Here is an 18,817-nt window from a genome sequence, read left to right as displayed (position 1 = left end):
AAATAGTTTAAATTGGATGCACCATTACCCAAACTAGATTCCTATCAAATCTCGCCACTTATGTGCTGATACATATCCTCCACCAGTACATAAGAGCATCTCTAAGAGTGCTCTAGAAATAATGTCCAAAACGTTAGTTTTGGGACCTTGCCAAAACCTTTTGGGAGGAAAAAAAAGACCACACCTTCCAACAGTTTCCACATCATCCATTGTAGGCCCGTGCTTGTTTTTTTTTCACGTCATCAGAATGCAGCCTCGTTAATTTTTTCCCCGCTTGCCCTGGTAGTTCCGTTGATCAAGCCCACCGTGGCCTCAGACGACCAGACGCACAGACTTAGATAGAACTCGCATGCAGGACTTGCAGCCTGCGCACGCCGGCCTAGCGACCAGGGGCAGAGTGCGCGGCCAGGAGGAAGAAAAGCCTCTGCTCAATACCACTATTGTCTCATCGATCAACACAACTGACCAGGACGGATGGGACAGAGGGAGGACGGTGAATGGGGCGGAGAGAGCACGCCGGAGAGATGAGAGCCGACGGTAGCGCAGATGTGCAGGCGTGCAGCGGCCAGCACAGTGCCGTCAGCGGGAGGCAACGTAGCACCTGGCAAGCCGCGAGGCAGTGGGACGCGGTCGTTTCGGGGGGCGAGATTGACGCGAAATCAGCGAATAGATTGGGTGCTCTGTTTGGAAACTGTTGGAGTCCTAATTTTGTTGATATATCCAAAATCAGATTTTTAGGAAAGGATTTTAGGCACTCTCGGAGATGCTCTAAGCACTCCACCAGGCATCAGCTATCCCGTGAAAACCGAACCGCATCCGCATGGAAAACCTTGTACTGTGCAATGTATAAAGGGAAAAGTCTATTTTATCTCCTTCAACTATCATGCAAGTCTGATTCTGCTCCGTCAACTATAAAACCAACCAGATACCGGATTTCCCTGAACTTTCTAAAACCTGTTATTGATCATCCTAAACTGGTTTTATCCTGGTTCTGAGCTGAAGTGGCACTTATGTGGCAATGATTTTTGACATGTGTACTATTGTTTACATGTGGCGGTTGCTAGTCACATGACGGCGGGTCCAAGATGTTGCTTCTTTTCCTAAGATCTTTTCTTGCTCTGTCTCCCTATTTATGCGGCAATGAAACTGAACCTCGATCTAGCTGGATTTAGTATACTTGAGTAGAGGAGGGGAAACGAGCAAAGGACAAGGGGTCGAGCTTGCTACGGGTGAGCATATGGCTTGCCCGAGACATGCTCCCATCAAAGGCAAGTAGACAAGACGGACCTCGGCTGCCACCACCAAGCAGCAAGGGTGAGGCGGGGTGGGTGCAGAGCATGCCCCCATCAAAGGCAACGCGATGTTGGACCGCTGTCATAATCTAGGCAACTACCAAATGATGGGTTTAGGAGAGGCAATGCGTGCGGGGCGACGCTCGGCCACAACCAGGGCCAAGATCATCATCGAGCGGTGGGATGGAAAAGCGCGCCCACGAGTGGTCGGCATGGGGGCAAAGCAGGGCAGTGCAGGCTGAGCTCTAGTGGAGCTGCGGTCTCCATGTGTTTTGCACAACTAGAGGCGGAGCAAGGTCGAGGCATTGGCACGAATCAGCTCTGAGCTGTCTTGTAGAGCCTAAGGAAGATGAGAGAGAGCATAGAAGGAAAGATATATAAGATTAAGAAAATCTCAAAATGTAGAGAACTGACACCACATCAGCTCCAAACCAGGGTAAAACCAGCCTAGGAGGATATGTAACCGGTTTTAGCGAGTTCAGGGAGGTTTAATGTCTGGTTTTACAGTTGAGGGAGTAAAACTGAATTCATGAAAGTTGAAGGAGCCAAAATAGACTTCTTCCATGTATAAAAAAAAATCTTCCGGTAAAGTCACCCTCGGATGAAAGTGGTGAGCCCACCCAAACATATGCAGCCCACCAAACACCAGGACATAGGAGGATTCAGTTGTGCAACCCAGCATCCTATGCAGCCTACCAATCACAATCTTGGACGGGCCAAAACAGCTTATGCAGCCTACCAACACACGGGCCAAACAGCCTATCAAGTCTGAAACTGAGTTTTACAAAAGTTTATCGGGCTGTATCTTTCAAACGGTTTGTCCTTGGAACTTAAACCATATATAGGACTTGTAGCCCTATGTGCGAACTTCAAAGTTTAGTAAAAGTTCTCAGGGGGTTGGAGTTCAAATTTAATTGGAATTCATCGAGCAATTTAAGAGTGCAGGATATGGCGCTGCACTGCATCTCGTCGTCAGCAACCTGCTTGTCTGCTTCACATGCTCACCGCCGCGGCAAGATGGGGGAGATCGTGTCTAGGAGCACCTAGCGCAACTCAATGAGCCCGGCCGCTTGCCAAATCCCTGGCGGAAACCGTCGTCTCTGTCCGCGCCGACGACCCGCGGAACCCCGCTGCCGCCATGGCCCATGGGCGCCGCTCACCGCCGGGCGCCGGCAAGTCGCCGGTGCTCGAATGGTACCCGATGGATCCATGCACAAGGTCACGATGAGTCTACTAGGGTATCCCGACATCGACAGGTGAGGTTGCCGCCGGTGATGGCGGCATTACCGGCTCGCGCCCGTGGGTCAACGCGGGTAAAATGTCACGAGAAATTTTGATATTTGACACGCCTCATATATTATAACTCTTAATTTGCAAGACTTTTTCGAAATATAACCCTTTAAGCACGAATTTTTTTTATTTGGAGGATTTCATCCATTTTCCCTAGTTTGATAAAAAAGAATTTAATTCTTCAAACCAATTGAATTGACGACTCTACCCACTTATCTCTTTGCATCCAGGATTGACGATTCAATATTCTCAAGAGTCATCGGCCCTTTCTAAGAGCCATGGAGACTCGTCGCCCTCCCTCAGTCGGCCTCGGCTTCGCCTCCCTATGCGCCATTGTTTGAGTCTGAATTGTGATCGAGAACGGGGTCCTAAGGTGCGGTGGCTCCCTCGTCTCGAATCTTGAAGAGGCGATCCAAGTCCTCCTCTGAGTCGGGGAGGGACTTGGATCGCGAAGCTTCCTCAGATCAGTTTGAATCCGATCCGAGTCCTGGTGCAACACGACTTGAAGTCACCTCGAAAACGGACGTGTTTTCGATCTGCCTGGGCAAATCGGGGAGCAGCAACTCATCGAGATTATTGATAAAGGAGTCGAGGTTGCTGCGTCGAGTTGCTGCAGAGACCTCCGGCTTTCTGGAGTCGATTAGGTGGCTGTTGAAGCCACCCAAACCGTTGACGACGCAGATCCAGGAGCTGAAGATGAAGGTTGCACCCTCGTCGAGCACACTGCTGGTAAAGCTGAGAGATACCATCGAGTTCTCCAGTGGATGCTCGATGAACACCCCTACCTGGCGTGCCAGATGTCGGTATTTTACCGTCACGCCCACCGAGGGATACCTCCGAGGTGGTGAGTTTGAAGATAGGGTGTCGCCGAGATCAGGAACTCGAAGGTGTAAAGGAAGACAAGGTTTAGACAGGTTCAGACCGCCGAGATGGTAATATCCTACATCTTGTGTGATTTGTATTGCTTTTGATGATGATTGGGTGATCTCCTGGGTGATTCCCTAGAGGATGGTTGGGTTTTTCCCTGGAGGGGGTCATATCCGCCCTTATATAGTCTAGGGGCCGAGTATTTTTCTGCCCGAGTACTTTTCTGGTAGTTTCCTTATCCGACTAGTTTCACTACTGTATGAGCAGTTTCTACTATATTACGAGTAATTAGACGGATGTAGGGTATGAACCATATCCTAACCATTATCTAAAAAGGTATGCTACATGTACAGTTCTGATCTGACAGGATCCAAACAGCACCTTAAAAAATCCTTCCCAAATTCCAGACCGGCCGGAAATCGGCTACAGTCCCATAGTCCCAATGTACTCCTAGTAATTTGGTGACGGTACCTGCTTTTATCGCCCGGCGAGGGAGCGAGGAGCCGGCCGACATCCTTGTAACGCCGGATGGGTCGTCGAGTACGCGACGGCGGTGGCGGATGCTGGCGAGTCGGGTGGGAAACGGCGCACCGTGTGGTGGATAGGAGTTAGAGGTGGAAGCCTGGGCTTGATTGCAACGGCTTCTGCACAAACTTAAGTGGGTCGAGGACGGCACGCCGCCGCGGCAACGAGGTCTGAGCCGCCGTCGAGGATATTTTCGGCTTTTCTGAGGCCTAAGACCTTTGTTGTGGGCTGGTCTCTAACAGGCTCCCACGAAGATTAGCCCGGAAGTGCACGATACTACCAAACTGTGACCGATTTTTCGGGATCTTTTTTTTGCAATTTTTCGGGCGAAGACGGCCCAATTGCGGCTTTGTGCAGTATAAAACACGCGCTGCCGACAGCCCTGCAGGCACAAGCGGAACTCAACCGGGCTTCCCGCTGCCACATAACACGCGCGTCTAGAACACTCTGATCCGGCGCCAGCCTCCGCGGTGCTCCCACGTGTGCGCCTCGTCTTCTCCTTCCCCTCCCTAATTTACTTCCTCGATGGGGACATCTGACATCTTGACACGGCCATCCTGCTAGTATTAAAGCAGGTGAACAACTGGACCCTGATGCACACCGCAGATCCTTACAGTACTCCTCTGCGAGCTCTTGCTGTGATCGTTCAATCCCCACTCCATCTATCTGAATCGAATTCCGTCAGGTCAGTCTGCAGGCCGGCTCCGATCAGCCATGGCGAACGCGGCGTCCGGGGTGGCGGTGGCCGAGGAGTGCACGGCGCGGTTCCAGGAGCTGCGCACGGCGCGCGCGCACCGCTTCGTGGTGTTCAAGATCGACGACTCCCTGGAGCAGGTGGTGGTCGACAAGGTGGGCGCCCGGGACGCCGGCTTCGACGACCTCACCGCCAGCCTCCCCGCCGACGGCTGCCGCTACGCCGTCTACGACCACGACTTCACCGTCGGCGACGCCACCGCGCAGGGCGCCGCGGGCGAGGCGCCCCGCAGCAAGATCTTCTTCGTGTCGTGGTCCCCGGCGACGGCGGACGTGAAGAGCAAGATGGTGTACGCGAGCTCCTGCGAGGGGTTCAAGAAGGAGCTGGACGGCGTGCAGATCGACCTGCAGGCCACGGAGCCCAGCGAGCTCACCCTCGACGTCCTAAACGACCACGTCTCCTAAATCCTAATATCCATTCTCCCGTAACAACGTACACGTACGCCTACTTGTGTACGGCGTACGTTACAATGTACGTACGGGTTGCCTGGGTCTTGCGCTGTCGTGTTCGGATTGTTTCCTGTGGACGTGTCCCTGTTGCTGTTACGTGCACGAATAAATTGACCGATGGGTGATGGTCCGGCTTGGCTTTTACCCGATCAAATGCATTGTGGTCTCTCTGTGCGTGCACGTGGTGCCCAGGCTATGGAACATCCCATCCGTCCATCCATGCTCACGGATCATTGGCGTCCATGATTAATGCTCGCACCACGCTGCCGCACAAGGACGGCCCGCCTGACATCTCACAAGGGCGCGACACGATCGCAAAGCGGCCGAAAGAAACAATAAAAGAAATGGGATAGGGCCGGCGTCCACCGATGCCCTGCCCTTTTCCTGATATTTTCTCCACGCAGCCACCAAAAAAAAGAATGCGAAAAAGAAGAACAGAGAATCTTGCAAGAATAAAATTGAAAAAGCTCACAGCGAAATCGCACTGCTACGGCAGCGACCAAGAGCTGTCGAAAACATTTCAGTCTAATTATTTGCAGAAAGAAAAAAAATCTTCGGTACTCGAAATTTTCTTGGCGGCCGCGTGCCACGCTGACGTGTCACCGATCCCAGCCGTCGATCCGCCGATCCGACGACCGCGACCGCGACGCCGGCCCTGGGCAGCCACCCACCGCATCTCACGCACAGGACGCGCAGGCAGAGGCAGCGCGGTGGAAAGCCCGGCGACCTCATCAAAACACAGAGCCGCCCCCGGGACTCGTCACTCGGCCCAGCCCCCCTCATCGCTTCCTTTCCCCTCCTCGTCGCTCCGCTCGCTCGCTCGCTCGTCTGCCCAGCGGAATCCCCCCCCCCCCCCCCCCCCCCCCCCCCCGCCGCCGCTCCTTCCGGCTTCGGAACTCGCCCGGGATGGTAAGCCCCTCCCTGCTCCCCTCCGCTCTCCTCGTGCTTTGGTTTCCCAGATCGGTGCTGGGCGTGCTGGTTTCGCGGTCGATTTCGGGCTTCTGTTCTCGCGGCGGTAGCGTAGGGTAGTGGCTAGATGCTCTGGATCTAGTGGGATTCGAGGGGGATCGAGGTCATCTCGGTTGTTTCCTGCGTTCCTCGGGAGGGAATTCTGTTCGGATCATGAGGGGCTCCCGGTTTCGTGTGTGGTGGGGAAACGATTGGGAGCGAACCTTGGGGCGGCGTGACGGGATTCCGCGATCTTAGATTTGGATGTCAGGAGTTCCGTCTAGTTCTAGTTCCAGGCCCAGGAGTGGTGCGCGCCCCTTCGGATCCGTGGTTGTATGGAGTACCGGCTCACACCGAGTTGTTAGATCCAAGTTCTGCGAGTGCGAGATGGACTGACAGTGGGATCTTGGTTGATCCGTGTCTGATCGCCCGATTAGCTCGTGTAATTGCGAGCGACCAGTTTAGCTTGCGGATTCGAAGGGCACAGAGCTTAGAGGGTGGGAGCACTGGCTGTTGCGTTATTCCTGTTGGTTCTGGTGTGGATCTGTTGACTGTAGGTAGCAGTAGCACACTAGCACTGCCATTGACCATGATCTGGCCATGCTGGAATCTCTAGCATTAGTAAACTCTACTTGCGAGGTGTCTCCTGAGAAATGCCTTCTATGTCTGGTACAGATTTAGCACTCCATATTCTGAGACTATGAACTGAAATATCCATTGTAGTAGTTTATGTACTTGTGCAATTCCAGCCTGGTTTAGGATTCCTGGGGGCAACTGCTCTGGCATGCAAAAAAAAAAATGAGTGGGAGCAACTGCATCTCTTGAATCACTCAGTTCAGTACTACTCTGAAATGGCATTCATATTGTATGTATTATCTGTTAACCATGATGTCACTTGTGTGCTCGCAGGCAAACGCAAGATCAGGAGTCGCGGTGAATGACGACTGCATGCTGAAGTTCGGCGAGCTGCAGTCGAAGAGGCTGCACCGTTTCATAGTTTACAAGATGGACGACAAGTTCAAGGAGATTATTGTGGAAAAGGTTGGGGATCGCGAGACCAGCTATGAGGATTTCACCAACAGCCTACCTGAAAATGACTGCCGATACGCTATCTATGATTTTGACTTTGTTACTGCAGAGGATGTCCAAAAGAGCAGGATCTTCTATATCCTATGGTATTGCTTGTGCCCTCCTGTTTTCATTCCGTATTGTCCATGCTTGCTGTGAAGCTGCTTGCTCATGAGATGTTTTACTTCTGAATTGCAAGGTCCCCATCCACCGCCAAGGTGAAGAGCAAGATGCTTTACGCGAGCTCAAACCAAAAATTCAAGAGTGGGCTCAATGGCATCCAGGTGGAACTGCAGGCTACTGATGCTACTGAAATCAGCCTTGATGAGATCAAGGATCGGGCACGCTAGGCGTCATCGCACGTCTCATGATCATGCATTGTGGACTCGCCTACTGCTGTGGATTTGTATGCCATTATAGACTTGGTGCTATGAAAGACCGCTTGGTGATTTATGGGTTTGTTGCTGTGTAAAAAGATCCTCGTGGCTTTTCCAGAAAGACCATGAAGGTTTGGATCTACCATGTACTTCCTTGTTGTCTGCCAAATGATGTATGGACTATGCCACTATGGACATGTGTTGCGCTGTTCAAGTTACTAAAATAAGTAATTGATATGTTCCCTACTCGTGATTCTGTGAGGATTGTCTGGGGGAGCTTTACTTGAGTTGTTAAGCAAAATTTCTGGTGTTGCTATGCTCACAGCGTGGCATGATGCAAATTCCTCTATTGCAAAATTTCTGGTGTTGCTATGCTCACAGCGTAGCATGATGCAAATTCCTCTATTCTTAAGCATGCAAGTACCATTCTGGCGAGAAAACTTGGGGCTGTGCTGGTGGTGTAGCAAAAACGGCGTTGGAAAAAAGGTTAATTGGCGTCGCCCGGACTCGAACCGGAGACCTTCAGTGTGTTAGACTGACGTGACAACCAACTACACCACGACACCTTTTGTGTCATTATCAAGGCATATAACTATTTAACGTGAACATCATACAGACACATCCCCCGGACCGGAACCCTGATTTTCATGCTCGATTGCTCATGTCGCATCTCAACCGTGTGTCTGTGCGTCCATTCCCGTCTCAAGCGCACCATGGTTTCGTTTCACCTGATTCTCTACCCTGCTCCCTGCATTGTGCAGGATTACATGACGCGAGCCAATGCAGCTTGTTGCATGTCTCAGGTATTCAGCTAGTATACAGATAGCAGTGATCCTTTTCCCAAGGGAAAAAAAAAACAGCAACGAGACAGCATCGGTTTGAAAGAGCAGGTCCCAAGTACCAAACTGTCAAGCAATCTGTTGCCCGCATCAAAACACCAACTAACCGTGAGAATTTCACAGCACTACATGGAAAATCGGCACATGATAAAGGTGAAGCCAGACGTGCAGAAAACAAGCACATCGCAGATGGAGCATGATTGCATGACTTGGCCTGGCAATTTTTCCCATGACCTGGTACATCGCTGTTTGCCCCACAAAGGGCTATATCCTGATTAAAAAGAAAAAAGTTTCACCCAAAATACAGCCTACAGAATCATTACTCAACTCCCCGGATCAGCACAGAACACCCAACAAAAACTGTAAAGTATTCGTCAGGAGCAAACGAAACAACACCAAATCCAATCATGATAACCAGCGGAGCCCTTGATAGCATATCCTGACCAATGGCTTTCAGAACCTGCGGAGCCCCCGATCAAATATCCTGGCCGATGGGCACTCATACGACATGTGCCCCCTCCCACCGCATGTGTCGCAGATGATGGTTGCCATGCAGTTGCGGCTGATGTGTCCTGGCTGGCCGCAGATGCGGCAGAGGATATCACGGAACGGGCCTCCCTGTATCTCTGAAGCCAGAGTTGTCTTTGGACAGTTACGGGCTACATGACCAGAGACATTGCACAGGTTGCAAACCGGGTCATTCTTGCACTCCCGAGCTATGTGCCCAGGTTGACGGCAGTTGTTGCAGGCCCGTTCATTGGTGCAGTCAACAGCAATGTGGCCTGGCTTAAAACAATTGTTGCATAGCTTAACATTAGACCCTGAAGTAGGGCAATCTCGCGCCAAGTGACCCGTCTTATTGCATGTGTGGCACAGGGCCTCATTCTTGCACTCACTGGCGATATGCCCAGACTCCTTGCAGTTCCAGCAGACAGTTGCTGAAGTGCATTCTGCTGCGAAGTGGCTATTGAAAAAAAAAAAAGAAGAACAAAAAGGAGCAGAGTTACAGTCCAGTTTAAACAAATACTAGTATCTAAAGAATGAAATATGACATCTAGCAATTAGAAAAAGTAATACTCTCCTACAATTATGTGATAAACGCATCCTGATTCCAACCAGAAAAATAGAATGAGTGCATATATATGAATGGTGTAGCTGATTTATTTTACCCTGGAAGATTACAGTTATTGCATGTAGCCGCAGACGGGCATTCCCTAGCAAAGTGCCCAGGTCTCCGGCAGTTCTTGCACGTAAAATCCCTGCAAAATCATTCATGTTAAACATGTTTCATTTTCCCATCTGAGGCTGGAATATATTTCCAATAGGAAAAAATAAACACACCAGCTTAACTATGTAGAAAGAGCAAAACCATGTTTCCTAAAAGGCTAAAATAGAGCTTATAGTAACTACGCCTAGCTCAATTAGTGGGAGATATGGATGTAAACTCCCACCATACAAGTACAAGTCCTCTTCACCTCAAATGTGGCTGCCTATCCCTTCTGATCTACAATGCACCTGGTTCCTCCTAGGTTAATACCCTTTCCCAGTGGAAAACCATGTTATGTCTGAAGACACACTTTGCACCTTTTGGGCTCATGAGGTGCTAGCATACACTTCGGTAGATTTATCACCCTGGGTTCACACAGGGAAAAGACAAAACAACACTGTTCATCTTTTAAAAACACAGTTCAGTGGAAAAGAACATGTGCCAGTAGAATAATTTCAAGCCAGTTAGGTGAGGAGACAGTAATGGAATTCCAGGTACACTACGAAGTGTTCATGGTATTTTAGTAAGTCCATAGTAATCAAAAATATATCCTAAAGCGGATTTCAACCCCATTTTTTTAGTGAAGTGCTGTCCAAGCAAGATAAAAGACAATTCCAGGTTTCCTTATACAGTACTCCTTTTGTTCCAAATTATAGGTCGTTTTGACTCTTTTAGATTCTTAGATTTTGCTATGCATCTAGATATACGCTATGTCTAGATACATAGTAAAAATTATGTATCAAGAAAAGCTAAAATGACTTATATTTGGAACAGAGGGAGTAGTTTCTTGCCTAGGAGTCATGAGTTAGAAATTTACTTAGTCCCATTAGTTCAGATCTTACAGCAGCTGGCAAATTCATTAGCTCTGCTGGCAGAAACACTGTTAAGAATTTCTCTACCTAAATCATAATTCATTTTTTCTAGATTCCAGACACCAGTTGTCTCAGATGTTCATGAACTATGATATATTATAGAAGTCAGCCAAAATAATTTGAATTTAGTGTTTGATGAAACACCCCCATGGAGAGTTCATATTTTTCTTCAAACAAATAAACTAATGTGCCTTTCTTAAATGTTGTCTCATGATGAAGCAATCATTTATTTACTGCACCAACAGCACATTTAAGGGGAGAAAAGGAACAGACATGAAAGCAGACAATAGTGTTTCCGAAACAGAATTGACCTCCACATATCTGGTGGAAATAAGGAACATAAGAAAGAGCAAATGATGATGTACATCGACTGTGATGCAGCCATTAATTTTTTTTTCCCCTTTCAGAACAAATTCAAAATAACTTACTGGATATGCAGGCTACTCATGTGGTTTATTTATGGAAGAACTGCCACGATATTGCAACATCGATTGATCATTTTATTTTAAGCAATGGTGCAAGTTTCACATAATAAGAAAACTAGATTGTAAAAGGGTGGGTATTAGATACACTAATGGAGATAGGGGGAGAAACTTTATCCATCAACTCAGTGCTGGTATTGGCACTACGTGAATCACACATGTAACATAATTACAATTTACAAGAAATGTAGATCTATGTCAGCATAAGATCAAGTGCAGGGAAATTATAGAACAAAAGACATCACTCAGGAGCACACCTGTGGCCACGTCGTTCTCTGCGACGGTACGGGCTGCGGCTCCTGCTGCGACTGCGACTGCGGCGGGGTGCACGTTCACTGCGCAACCTATCTCTTCGCTGGGGACTGCGGGTCCTGCTTCTGCTGCGACTGCGGCTCCGGCTCTTGCTCCTGCTCCTGCTCTTGCTTCTTGATGGACTCATCAAAACTAACCCCAATGTAAGAACTTCAAAAGGAACTTCCAACAGCCAGGCTCGGAGTATCTGCAGAAGAAAAATGGCAGACAATTACAACCGGTAACTGGTAATGGAAAACCAAATGTGCATCTCCTTGGAGCAAGCACTACCCATGGAGACAAATGGCTCAAAAATAGCCCTCTAGGAACTTCAAATCTACACTCACTGCGCTGAGGGAGGTGAGAGGGAAAAAAATCGACAGCTCTCTAACACATCCCAGGAAACAAACCATTTCAGCAGTCAGTCAGTAAACGGCATCAAGACCCCTAAACCTAAAACTTAAAATAGTCATAAGGCAAACCCCTCTTTCCCCAATTATTGATCGATGGCAACTAAACACCCTGATCTTACCCATCATTCATTCCATCAATTGCTCCCAATGTTATATATCACAAAAACGAGAAAGAAATTCAATCCCACGAATCACAGACAGTTTCGAGAACCCACATCCCAACCAAAAAAAAAAAACACTACAATCAGTCGCGCCTAGGGAGGAGAATACGAACGGAATCGAATCATAGAAGCCAAGCTGAGGAGCGGGCGAACCCTAGCAAGCCACCGTGCGGACGAGGACCGGCCGGAATGGCGGTGGCGTGGCGCGAGCGCGAACCCTAGTTTGGGTCGCTCGAGGAAGAAGCCGCCGGCGAGGTGGCGGAGGCGGACAGCGGAAGCAGCTTCCTGCTGTGTGCGGGTGTGCCAACGAGGATCTCGCGTTTCAGGTTTCACTACCACCCTGTGCCTCTACTCAATACGCGGGCTGGGCCAGAACGGGCCGCTATTGAGCCCATCATAAACTGGTTTGGTTATGACCACCGTGGCCCGATCTTTTGATGGACTCTCCCTGCCATATGTGGGCTTTGGTTAGTATCCTTTGCTTGACCTTTTCCTTTTTTTGATAAGTGCTTGTTTGACCATATATACGCTAGCAGGACCAGTCTTGAGTCTGGCACTTCTCTCTCTAAAAAAAAAGGGTAAAAAGCTACAGCCTACAGCAAAACCCGCTAACACCACCACAAAAGAGCTCATTTGGGCTTCTAAAGTGCGAACCACCAACATTTGACAAACACAGGATATTATTCATCTGCACTCACATTGGTGGAATCCAAAGCACTATACGCCGGTCTGGAGACAACCGAGGATAGATTGACAAGAAAAACAAGACCCTAGCATTCTATCAGCAACACATGTATATATACTCTATTACACAGCTGACAATCTCTAAGCTCTACTACAGGAGAGCAGGCGACTCCATAACTCAGGCACTGGACGGAACCGAAGTCGGATCATTCATCCCAGCCAGAAACGCGATGAAGATGCATACCATCAGCAGGCCAATTATCGCGGCCCTGATGGTGTTCTCACAACTGTAAGGTGATAGGATCTCTGCTTCATCAAAGTCGAAATCTGTAACAGGTGATCCATCATCAACACTGATAAGCTGATGTTGGCTCTTGCTCCCTTCCCCTGCCTGTATTACTGACCTATCACGAGGTTTCTCACATTGCGGGCAGCTGCATTTGCCGCCTAGAAATGCGGGCACAACCTGCAAGAACTCTGCCAATGTCTTCTTGTATGAATCTCCCTCGAAACGCAACTTCTGCTTTGTAGTTGGTTTCAATACCTGTATGGAAGTAAGTGATAAGTACCATATCATTTTCCAATCTACCAGTGCAAAGTTGTTTGTCATGTTAAACCAGTCCTCGCTGCAGAATATTTTTAACTTGTATTCAACATTGGTTAGCCTGTATCCTGATTCCTGAGTAGGTTACCAACTCTGGTTGAAAAAACAAGCTGTAGTTACTACAAAACCAGCAAAGGAAGTGTGGACTGGAATTTTTTGGCGTGAACCTAAAAGTTGAGGTGAATAAACCATATGGGTTTCCAAATTTAAGCAGCCATGCTCATAAAGGAATCAGGTCCCAGTCCCACACTGACCGAAAAAGGCCATGAAAAACTCATGATTACATATATAAGACGGACATTTTTGATAGCAGGTACTCCATGAATTTCATGGCTAGAACATAAAAAAAATGAAAAGTGCCATCTTTTCAAATGTTTGGCTTGCCCCATTGCACAAGCTACATCCATCAGGATCCAGTATTAAGGGCAAGTCTGCCCACGAAAGTTACCACACAAGGGTGTGTGTGGTTTTTGGATTAGAAATTCCATATGCCATTGAAGATGCATATCTCTATGATCTGGCATGCAAGTTTAGAACAAAGATATTGTGTTTTCAAGAGAAACTGGAGATGTTACAATGGCTTGACGGTGCATCATCAATACTTTGCTTATTAAACATAAAAAATAACCCTTAGTTGTAGTGAAAACATTTTGTAACCTTACCATAATAGGCATAATTACAGCACGGAATACTAAAAATTCATCATTGAAATAAAACATGTGGAGCTGAAAACACAATACAAAAGAGAAGTAATGAAATGACATATGGGTGAAAATATTGACTTACTTGAAGAAATGTCTGTGCGATAACTCTGACAACTGGAGGAAGGCGGACGACAAACAATACCCCAAGACGATTTGGGTAGTTTTCTTGAACTACAGTGATAAATGACCTCATCATTTGCATCGGAAATCTGAATGGAGAAATCCCATGGCAATCCAGCAAAACAGTAATTCTTGGATCTTCATCATTGATCAAATTGACAACACCATGGTCAATTTGAGAAACTGAACCAAAAGACATCAGTGAGATAGTAGCCACTTTTCTTGCAAGCCAATCAGAGAAAGGAAAAGGTGAAAACAAGTTATACTACCTTCTCAATGGTAAGAGAACAAAAAAAAAAATCAAAGATCACATGTTTTCTGTCTGAATAGCAAGCACCCAGTTTGGGCTTGTAGTGATGCGCTATGCCTAGTTAGTTACATGGACCCTTATCGGCTTCATTTCTGACAGTTCAAGACCTTGGCTCCAAAAAAAATATGTTTTCAACTAATTTCTATACCCAAAAAAGAAACAAAGAGAAGGATCCCTCTAAAAAGCACCACAATGACAAATTGAGCCTAAGGCTTCCACTATTAGAAGATATCTTGCTAGCAGAAAGATACATTGCCCATCCTACATGTGAGTTTGACTACGCAGCTCTAAACTTTGGTGTCATAATGAAATTATCAAATAGAAAAAATGCTAATAATCAAGAACACACATAAACAAATGTACAGATAAAACAGGTTGAAAAATTACCTACTGCTTGGCCAAAACGAGGTCTATCACGAGGTGGTATACTAGAGCATGCAAGTCCAAGACGAATTACTAAACAAGGCCGAAGCATTGTATCAAATCCATGCCAAAAGACTAAGTGAGACCACTTATCAAGTTCTTGCAATGTAAGTATGTGAAACGTTTCCCTCCAACGAATTGTCTTCTTAACCAAAGAGAGTAAACTTGAAAAGTCACCATTTGCCGCGACATAAAATCTGCGTAACTCATCTTCTGTGAACCTGAAATATCAACAAAAAGATGAATGGAAAGTCTATCCATCTAGGTTCAGTTTTGTGGAAATAGGTTACTCATTTTCAGACATGTACTAGCTTCCTGGTAAAGAGGACTATATGGCTTGATTGAAAGACTACAGTGGCAATAGCATTCATCAGAAAATGCTATTGTATCTTCACTACAGTGGCAATAGCATTTATCAGAAAAATGATATTGTATCTTCTTCATTTTTTGTCTTGAGATAATAGCATTATAAACAAAATCAGATCTATTCAGGGCTAACTCACACTCCAAAGGATTACCAACACAATATAACAGCTACTTTGTAGAATTCAATAATTTCAGAATTTAGAGGCTGCATCTATCCTGACCATAGATAACATAGGCTGCAACATATTTCTGCATATTTCCTATCACAAGTAACTTCTCTTCTTAAGGATAAACTGCTGTTACAATATCCTGAAGCACGGTAAAATAAAAGCACAGCAAAATCTACATGGAAATTTCATGTCAGCACTATAGAGTGTTTTCATAGTCTATAGATCATAATTATACTCTCAACTCAAGGACCAATACTCCAACAGTACAAAATATGATGCCCATGAGCAAAGGATATAGTAGAAAGTCACCTCTCAGGCAAAGTGATGCCTTGCTTCTCAAGTTCTCTGAAAAGTAACACAAGCCAATTCTCTTGCACGATTTCCTTTGTGCCATCAGAAACATCCCTAAAACAAGCCAAACCAACCATGTCATTGAAAAAGGCAGACTTCTTTTCGTACCGCTATCTCGTTGCTGCGGCAGTATGATAGTATGATATTATGATTCAAAAACAAGAAAGCAGCAAAGCATTGTATAAACTAAGAGATATTTATGGGTTCATTTCTCAAGTTTTAACCAACCTTGTGCTAAAAGTTGATGCCGATTCATTTGCTTCAGAAGGTGTCTCAGAATGTTCTGTATTGGTATTGCTATCCGGTTCATCATCACGCTTAGAAGACCGCTCACTCAATGTCGTTGTGACTGACAGAAACAACAGTGGCATGGATAGTTTCTGCATTAGAGGAAATATCATCAGTCATTTGAGGCTCTTTTTATTTAGGAAAATAAGATGTCATTTTGCAATGCAGAAAAAATTATGTAAACAACAAAATGCCAATTTGGAAGGCATAGAAACTGATGTGCTATGCAACCCCTTCAAGTATCCAGCAACGTAGTAAAGAAGAAAAAGATCCGAATGAAAACTCTCAATAGATTTGATTGAGAATCTACAGCGCATTCATCACATAAATTGACCTGGGATTCTCCACAGTAAGTACAGGTCTTCTCATGAAGTGCTGCACCGGATATAAACAAGGCGTGCCCATTTATGGTTGCTATTCTAAAAGGTAGCTGCCTAGCTCATTAACGGCGATTATGGGCTAGGTGCCACCCTACAGTTCGCTCTAGCACTTAGCATATTTTAGGAAACTGTTTTTGGTTTCTTAATCTGCTAGAAGCTCAAGTGATTGCTTCGAGGAGCCTAGTGTGCAAGATATCCGATGCTCCAAAACGAACTCAAAAGAGAGGGTGAGCCAGAACATTTCATCATGGGACACAGGTTGACTCTAGCACTTTCCTGGAGCTTGGCATGGAGCTCAAAAGACAGATAAACTTTTTTTATAGAAATTGACACAAGAGTCCATTGGATGGATAAAACCAGCGCATAGCTCAAGCTGTGTTCTGCTACCAATGTTTGTCAAAAGCTACAAAAATATAAACATGCAATCTAGTGAAAGCTAAAATAGCCCTCTCTTATTGCTTTAGTAACAAAAAGAAAAGAATGCTAAAAACAGGTTGCCACAGAAAGAATATTTGAGAATCCTTAAAATATATTGACAGATAATATTGCTCATATTGCTCGATCTATGTTAATTTTTTGAGAAAATTGTTCCAGGTTAGCATGTTTGAACCACAAATAAACTATACATCCCAAACATGTTATGATTGTGAAAAAAGGAGACAAATGTCGAGGTATTATAGTATTATATGATTAACTCGGTAGGCAGAATGTATAAACAAATGCTAACCAATAACAAAATAGCATTCACTCACCCTCATCTATTTCATCTAGGTCAAGGAATAATACAATATCTTGGCAAGTGGTATTTGTGAAAGTACTAACTGATTCTCCAAGAAAGAAAGAAAGAACATGCACTTTGAAGACCAGAGAAATGAAATAACCTGAATTCCTTGCACAATAAATTTGAGTGGTGCCCATCGTTGAATCCAGCTAAATGGAGGATACACAAGAATTTGCAATGCTTGAACAGAATTCCATATGAAAGGGCATCTTGCTTTAGAAACTCTTCTTACTGCCTCAAGAACAACAACCTTAAGCAGAAATGATGCCACATGGCCTAGTGAATCACCACCCAATATCAGTTGCCTCGATGGCACAATGCGATTCATGCACTTAGGTGAAATGGGTTTTGGTGGAGAAGCAACCAATGTGCCCTGGTACTTCCTGTCATTTCCTGCTGTGCTTGAAGATTGCAGGTGTTTGCTTACATTGGCCATTGCTTAGAAGCAAAAGCAGAGACAGAAGATGGGCCCTGCTATTCACATGTACCACCAGCTTCAGCCAGAACAAACCATGTGCCTCTAACCACTGCATTAAGATTATGATGAGTAAAATTATGTCAATGTAAGAAATGCATAAGCAATAAGCAGCCATAATGCATATCAATAAATGAATTCATAACCCAGGTAGAACAAACAGAATACACCTAACTACGATGTCCAAAAGAAACAAGTATTAGATGGCGTGAATTTCAGGCTTAACTAAGCAATTTCAATATACTAGTATATGCAGAATGTTTTTTCGTTATTTTCCACCATTAAGTGTTAACACAACCGGGCATCCCTCCCCAACTCCCTCAGCACACGGCACGGGCGGACTTAACGAGGGGAATGGGGTTTCAGTTAGTTGAGCCCAGCAGACACCATCCATCAATCAAAACCGCTAACTAAATCCATGAATGGCGCGGAGTATCCAACCCATGATCTAGATTAATTGCTGATTGCCTGATTGGTCACAACGTGTACTAAGATCCTATAGAGAGAGAAAAGCTCACTCGGAGAACAATCCACCATCCGAGCAATCCAGCAGTGCTTCCTTACCAACGAACGAAGAAATCAATCCAAGCACGGGCGGACCTTCGCTTCGCTCCGCGCCGGCCCACCAGAGGGGACGAGCAGGAAGACGGCCGCGGAGAAGAAAAAAAAAATCCCCCCGAGGTGGTCCCGTGTTCAGCGGGAGGAGGCGTGCTCGGTGCTCGCCGGCCGCCAGGCGCGTGCGCGCTTTGGGTTCGAGATGCCCCTCGCCGCGCGAGGTGCGGGGATCGGGAAACGGCCGCGGATCTGAGTGTGGGGCAAGGAAGCGGGAGGAGTGACGAAACACGAGCACTCTCCCTCGGAGGGAGAGGGAGAGAGAAGAGGCGGGGAGGAGGAGGAGATCGGAGGGGCGGAAATGCTGAGCGGACAGGTCGCGGCCGAGAAGAAATTATTAAGTGAGCGCCGCGTTGTCCTTCTCGAGTTACGCGTGGTGGTTCGCCGTGGCCGCTGCGGCATGGGCCCTGGAGGACCAGACCTGTCGAGTGGTTTCTGTCCGTCCGTAGGTGGTGCCGTGGTGGATGCTTGGAGGCTGGAGCAGCTGGATTCGTCGAGACGTCAAGCGTGAACACGTCCCAGTCATCGTCGGTAACGGTAAATCAATCTGAATATCTGATGATATTAATTAATTACGTGTTAAAATACAGACTGCAGCACCCTAGTGTGATGATCATGTAGTAGGTATTAAGTTACTCCCTATATTTTTAATTA

General features: G+C 46.6%; 4 protein-coding genes and 1 non-coding gene across 6 annotated transcripts; 2 read left to right on the top strand and 3 right to left on the bottom strand.

Moving 5' to 3' along the window:
- Positions 1–4,563: 4,563 nt before the first annotated feature.
- Positions 4,564–5,331, top strand: LOC112875436 (actin-depolymerizing factor 3-like). The gene has a single exon (XM_025939288.1). The coding sequence runs from the start codon at positions 4,689–4,691 to the stop codon at positions 5,130–5,132; it is 444 nt and encodes a 147-aa protein (XP_025795073.1). The 5' UTR covers positions 4,564–4,688; the 3' UTR covers positions 5,133–5,331.
- A 657-nt stretch (positions 5,332–5,988) lies between these two features.
- On the top strand, positions 5,989–7,826 carry LOC112875437 (actin-depolymerizing factor 3). Its single transcript, XM_025939289.1, has 3 exons — positions 5,989–6,086; positions 7,035–7,300; positions 7,393–7,826. The coding sequence occupies exons 1-3, from the start codon at positions 6,084–6,086 to the stop codon at positions 7,541–7,543; spliced, it is 420 nt and encodes a 139-aa protein (XP_025795074.1). The 5' UTR covers positions 5,989–6,083; the 3' UTR covers positions 7,544–7,826.
- Positions 7,827–8,062: 236 nt separating this feature from the next.
- Positions 8,063–8,136, bottom strand: TRNAV-AAC. The gene has a single exon. It is a non-coding gene; the product is annotated as a tRNA-Val (tRNA).
- A 421-nt stretch (positions 8,137–8,557) lies between these two features.
- LOC112874915 (zinc finger protein GIS2-like) lies at positions 8,558–12,214 on the bottom strand. 2 transcript variants are annotated; one of them, XM_025938505.1, is made up of 4 exons: positions 12,009–12,214; positions 11,288–11,529; positions 9,579–9,668; positions 8,558–9,373 (listed from the first exon to the last, which is right to left on the bottom strand). In XM_025938505.1, the coding sequence occupies exons 2-4, from the start codon at positions 11,467–11,469 to the stop codon at positions 8,863–8,865; spliced, it is 783 nt and encodes a 260-aa protein (XP_025794290.1). In that variant the 5' UTR covers positions 11,470–11,529; positions 12,009–12,214; the 3' UTR covers positions 8,558–8,862. The 2 variants fall into 2 exon arrangements, with proteins under 2 accessions (XP_025794290.1, XP_025794289.1); XM_025938504.1 differs by having other exon boundaries at positions 12,049–12,213.
- A 316-nt stretch (positions 12,215–12,530) lies between these two features.
- LOC112874914 lies at positions 12,531–18,483 on the bottom strand. The gene is made up of 7 exons (XM_025938503.1): positions 18,116–18,483; positions 17,177–17,603; positions 15,856–16,007; positions 15,586–15,681; positions 14,705–14,961; positions 13,970–14,190; positions 12,531–13,123 (listed from the first exon to the last, which is right to left on the bottom strand). The coding sequence occupies exons 2-7, from the start codon at positions 17,510–17,512 to the stop codon at positions 12,758–12,760; spliced, it is 1,428 nt and encodes a 475-aa protein (XP_025794288.1). The 5' UTR covers positions 17,513–17,603; positions 18,116–18,483; the 3' UTR covers positions 12,531–12,757.
- Between the last annotated feature and the right edge of the window lie 334 nt (positions 18,484–18,817).

This window comes from Panicum hallii, chromosome 9, assembly GCF_002211085.1.
Source record: "Panicum hallii strain FIL2 chromosome 9, PHallii_v3.1, whole genome shotgun sequence".
NCBI lineage: Eukaryota > Viridiplantae > Streptophyta > Magnoliopsida > Poales > Poaceae > Panicum > Panicum hallii.
This window is presented reverse-complemented; position numbering and strand designations above follow the sequence as displayed.

What these genes read in the sequence shown, in the direction of transcription:
- LOC112874914 (XM_025938503.1), bottom strand. Translation starts at nt 17,512, where the DNA reads ATGGCCAATGTAAGCAAACACCTGCAATCTTCAAGCACAGCAGGAAAT. An exon ending in GGCATCACTTTGCCTGAGAG is followed by an intron (nt 14,962 to 15,585) that starts GTGACTTTCTAC and finishes TTGATATTTCAG; the next exon opens with GTTCACAGAAGATGAGTTAC. An exon ending in TCGCACAGACATTTCTTCAA is followed by an intron (nt 13,124 to 13,969) that starts GTAAGTCAATAT and finishes ACTTCCATACAG; the next exon opens with GTATTGAAACCAACTACAAA.
- LOC112874915 (XM_025938505.1), bottom strand. Translation starts at nt 11,469, where the DNA reads ATGAGTCCATCAAGAAGCAAGAGCAGGAGCAGGAGCAAGAGCCGGAGC. An exon ending in AGAGAACGACGTGGCCACAG is followed by an intron (nt 9,669 to 11,287) that starts GTGTGCTCCTGA and finishes ATGATTTTGCAG; the next exon opens with GGATTTTACGTGCAAGAACT. An exon ending in AATAACTGTAATCTTCCAGG is followed by an intron (nt 9,374 to 9,578) that starts GTAAAATAAATC and finishes TTTTTTCAATAG; the next exon opens with CCACTTCGCAGCAGAATGCA.
- LOC112875436 (XM_025939288.1), top strand. Translation starts at nt 4,689, where the DNA reads ATGGCGAACGCGGCGTCCGGGGTGGCGGTGGCCGAGGAGTGCACGGCG.
- LOC112875437 (XM_025939289.1), top strand. An exon ending in AGGATCTTCTATATCCTATG is followed by an intron (nt 7,301 to 7,392) that starts GTATTGCTTGTG and finishes CTGAATTGCAAG; the next exon opens with GTCCCCATCCACCGCCAAGG.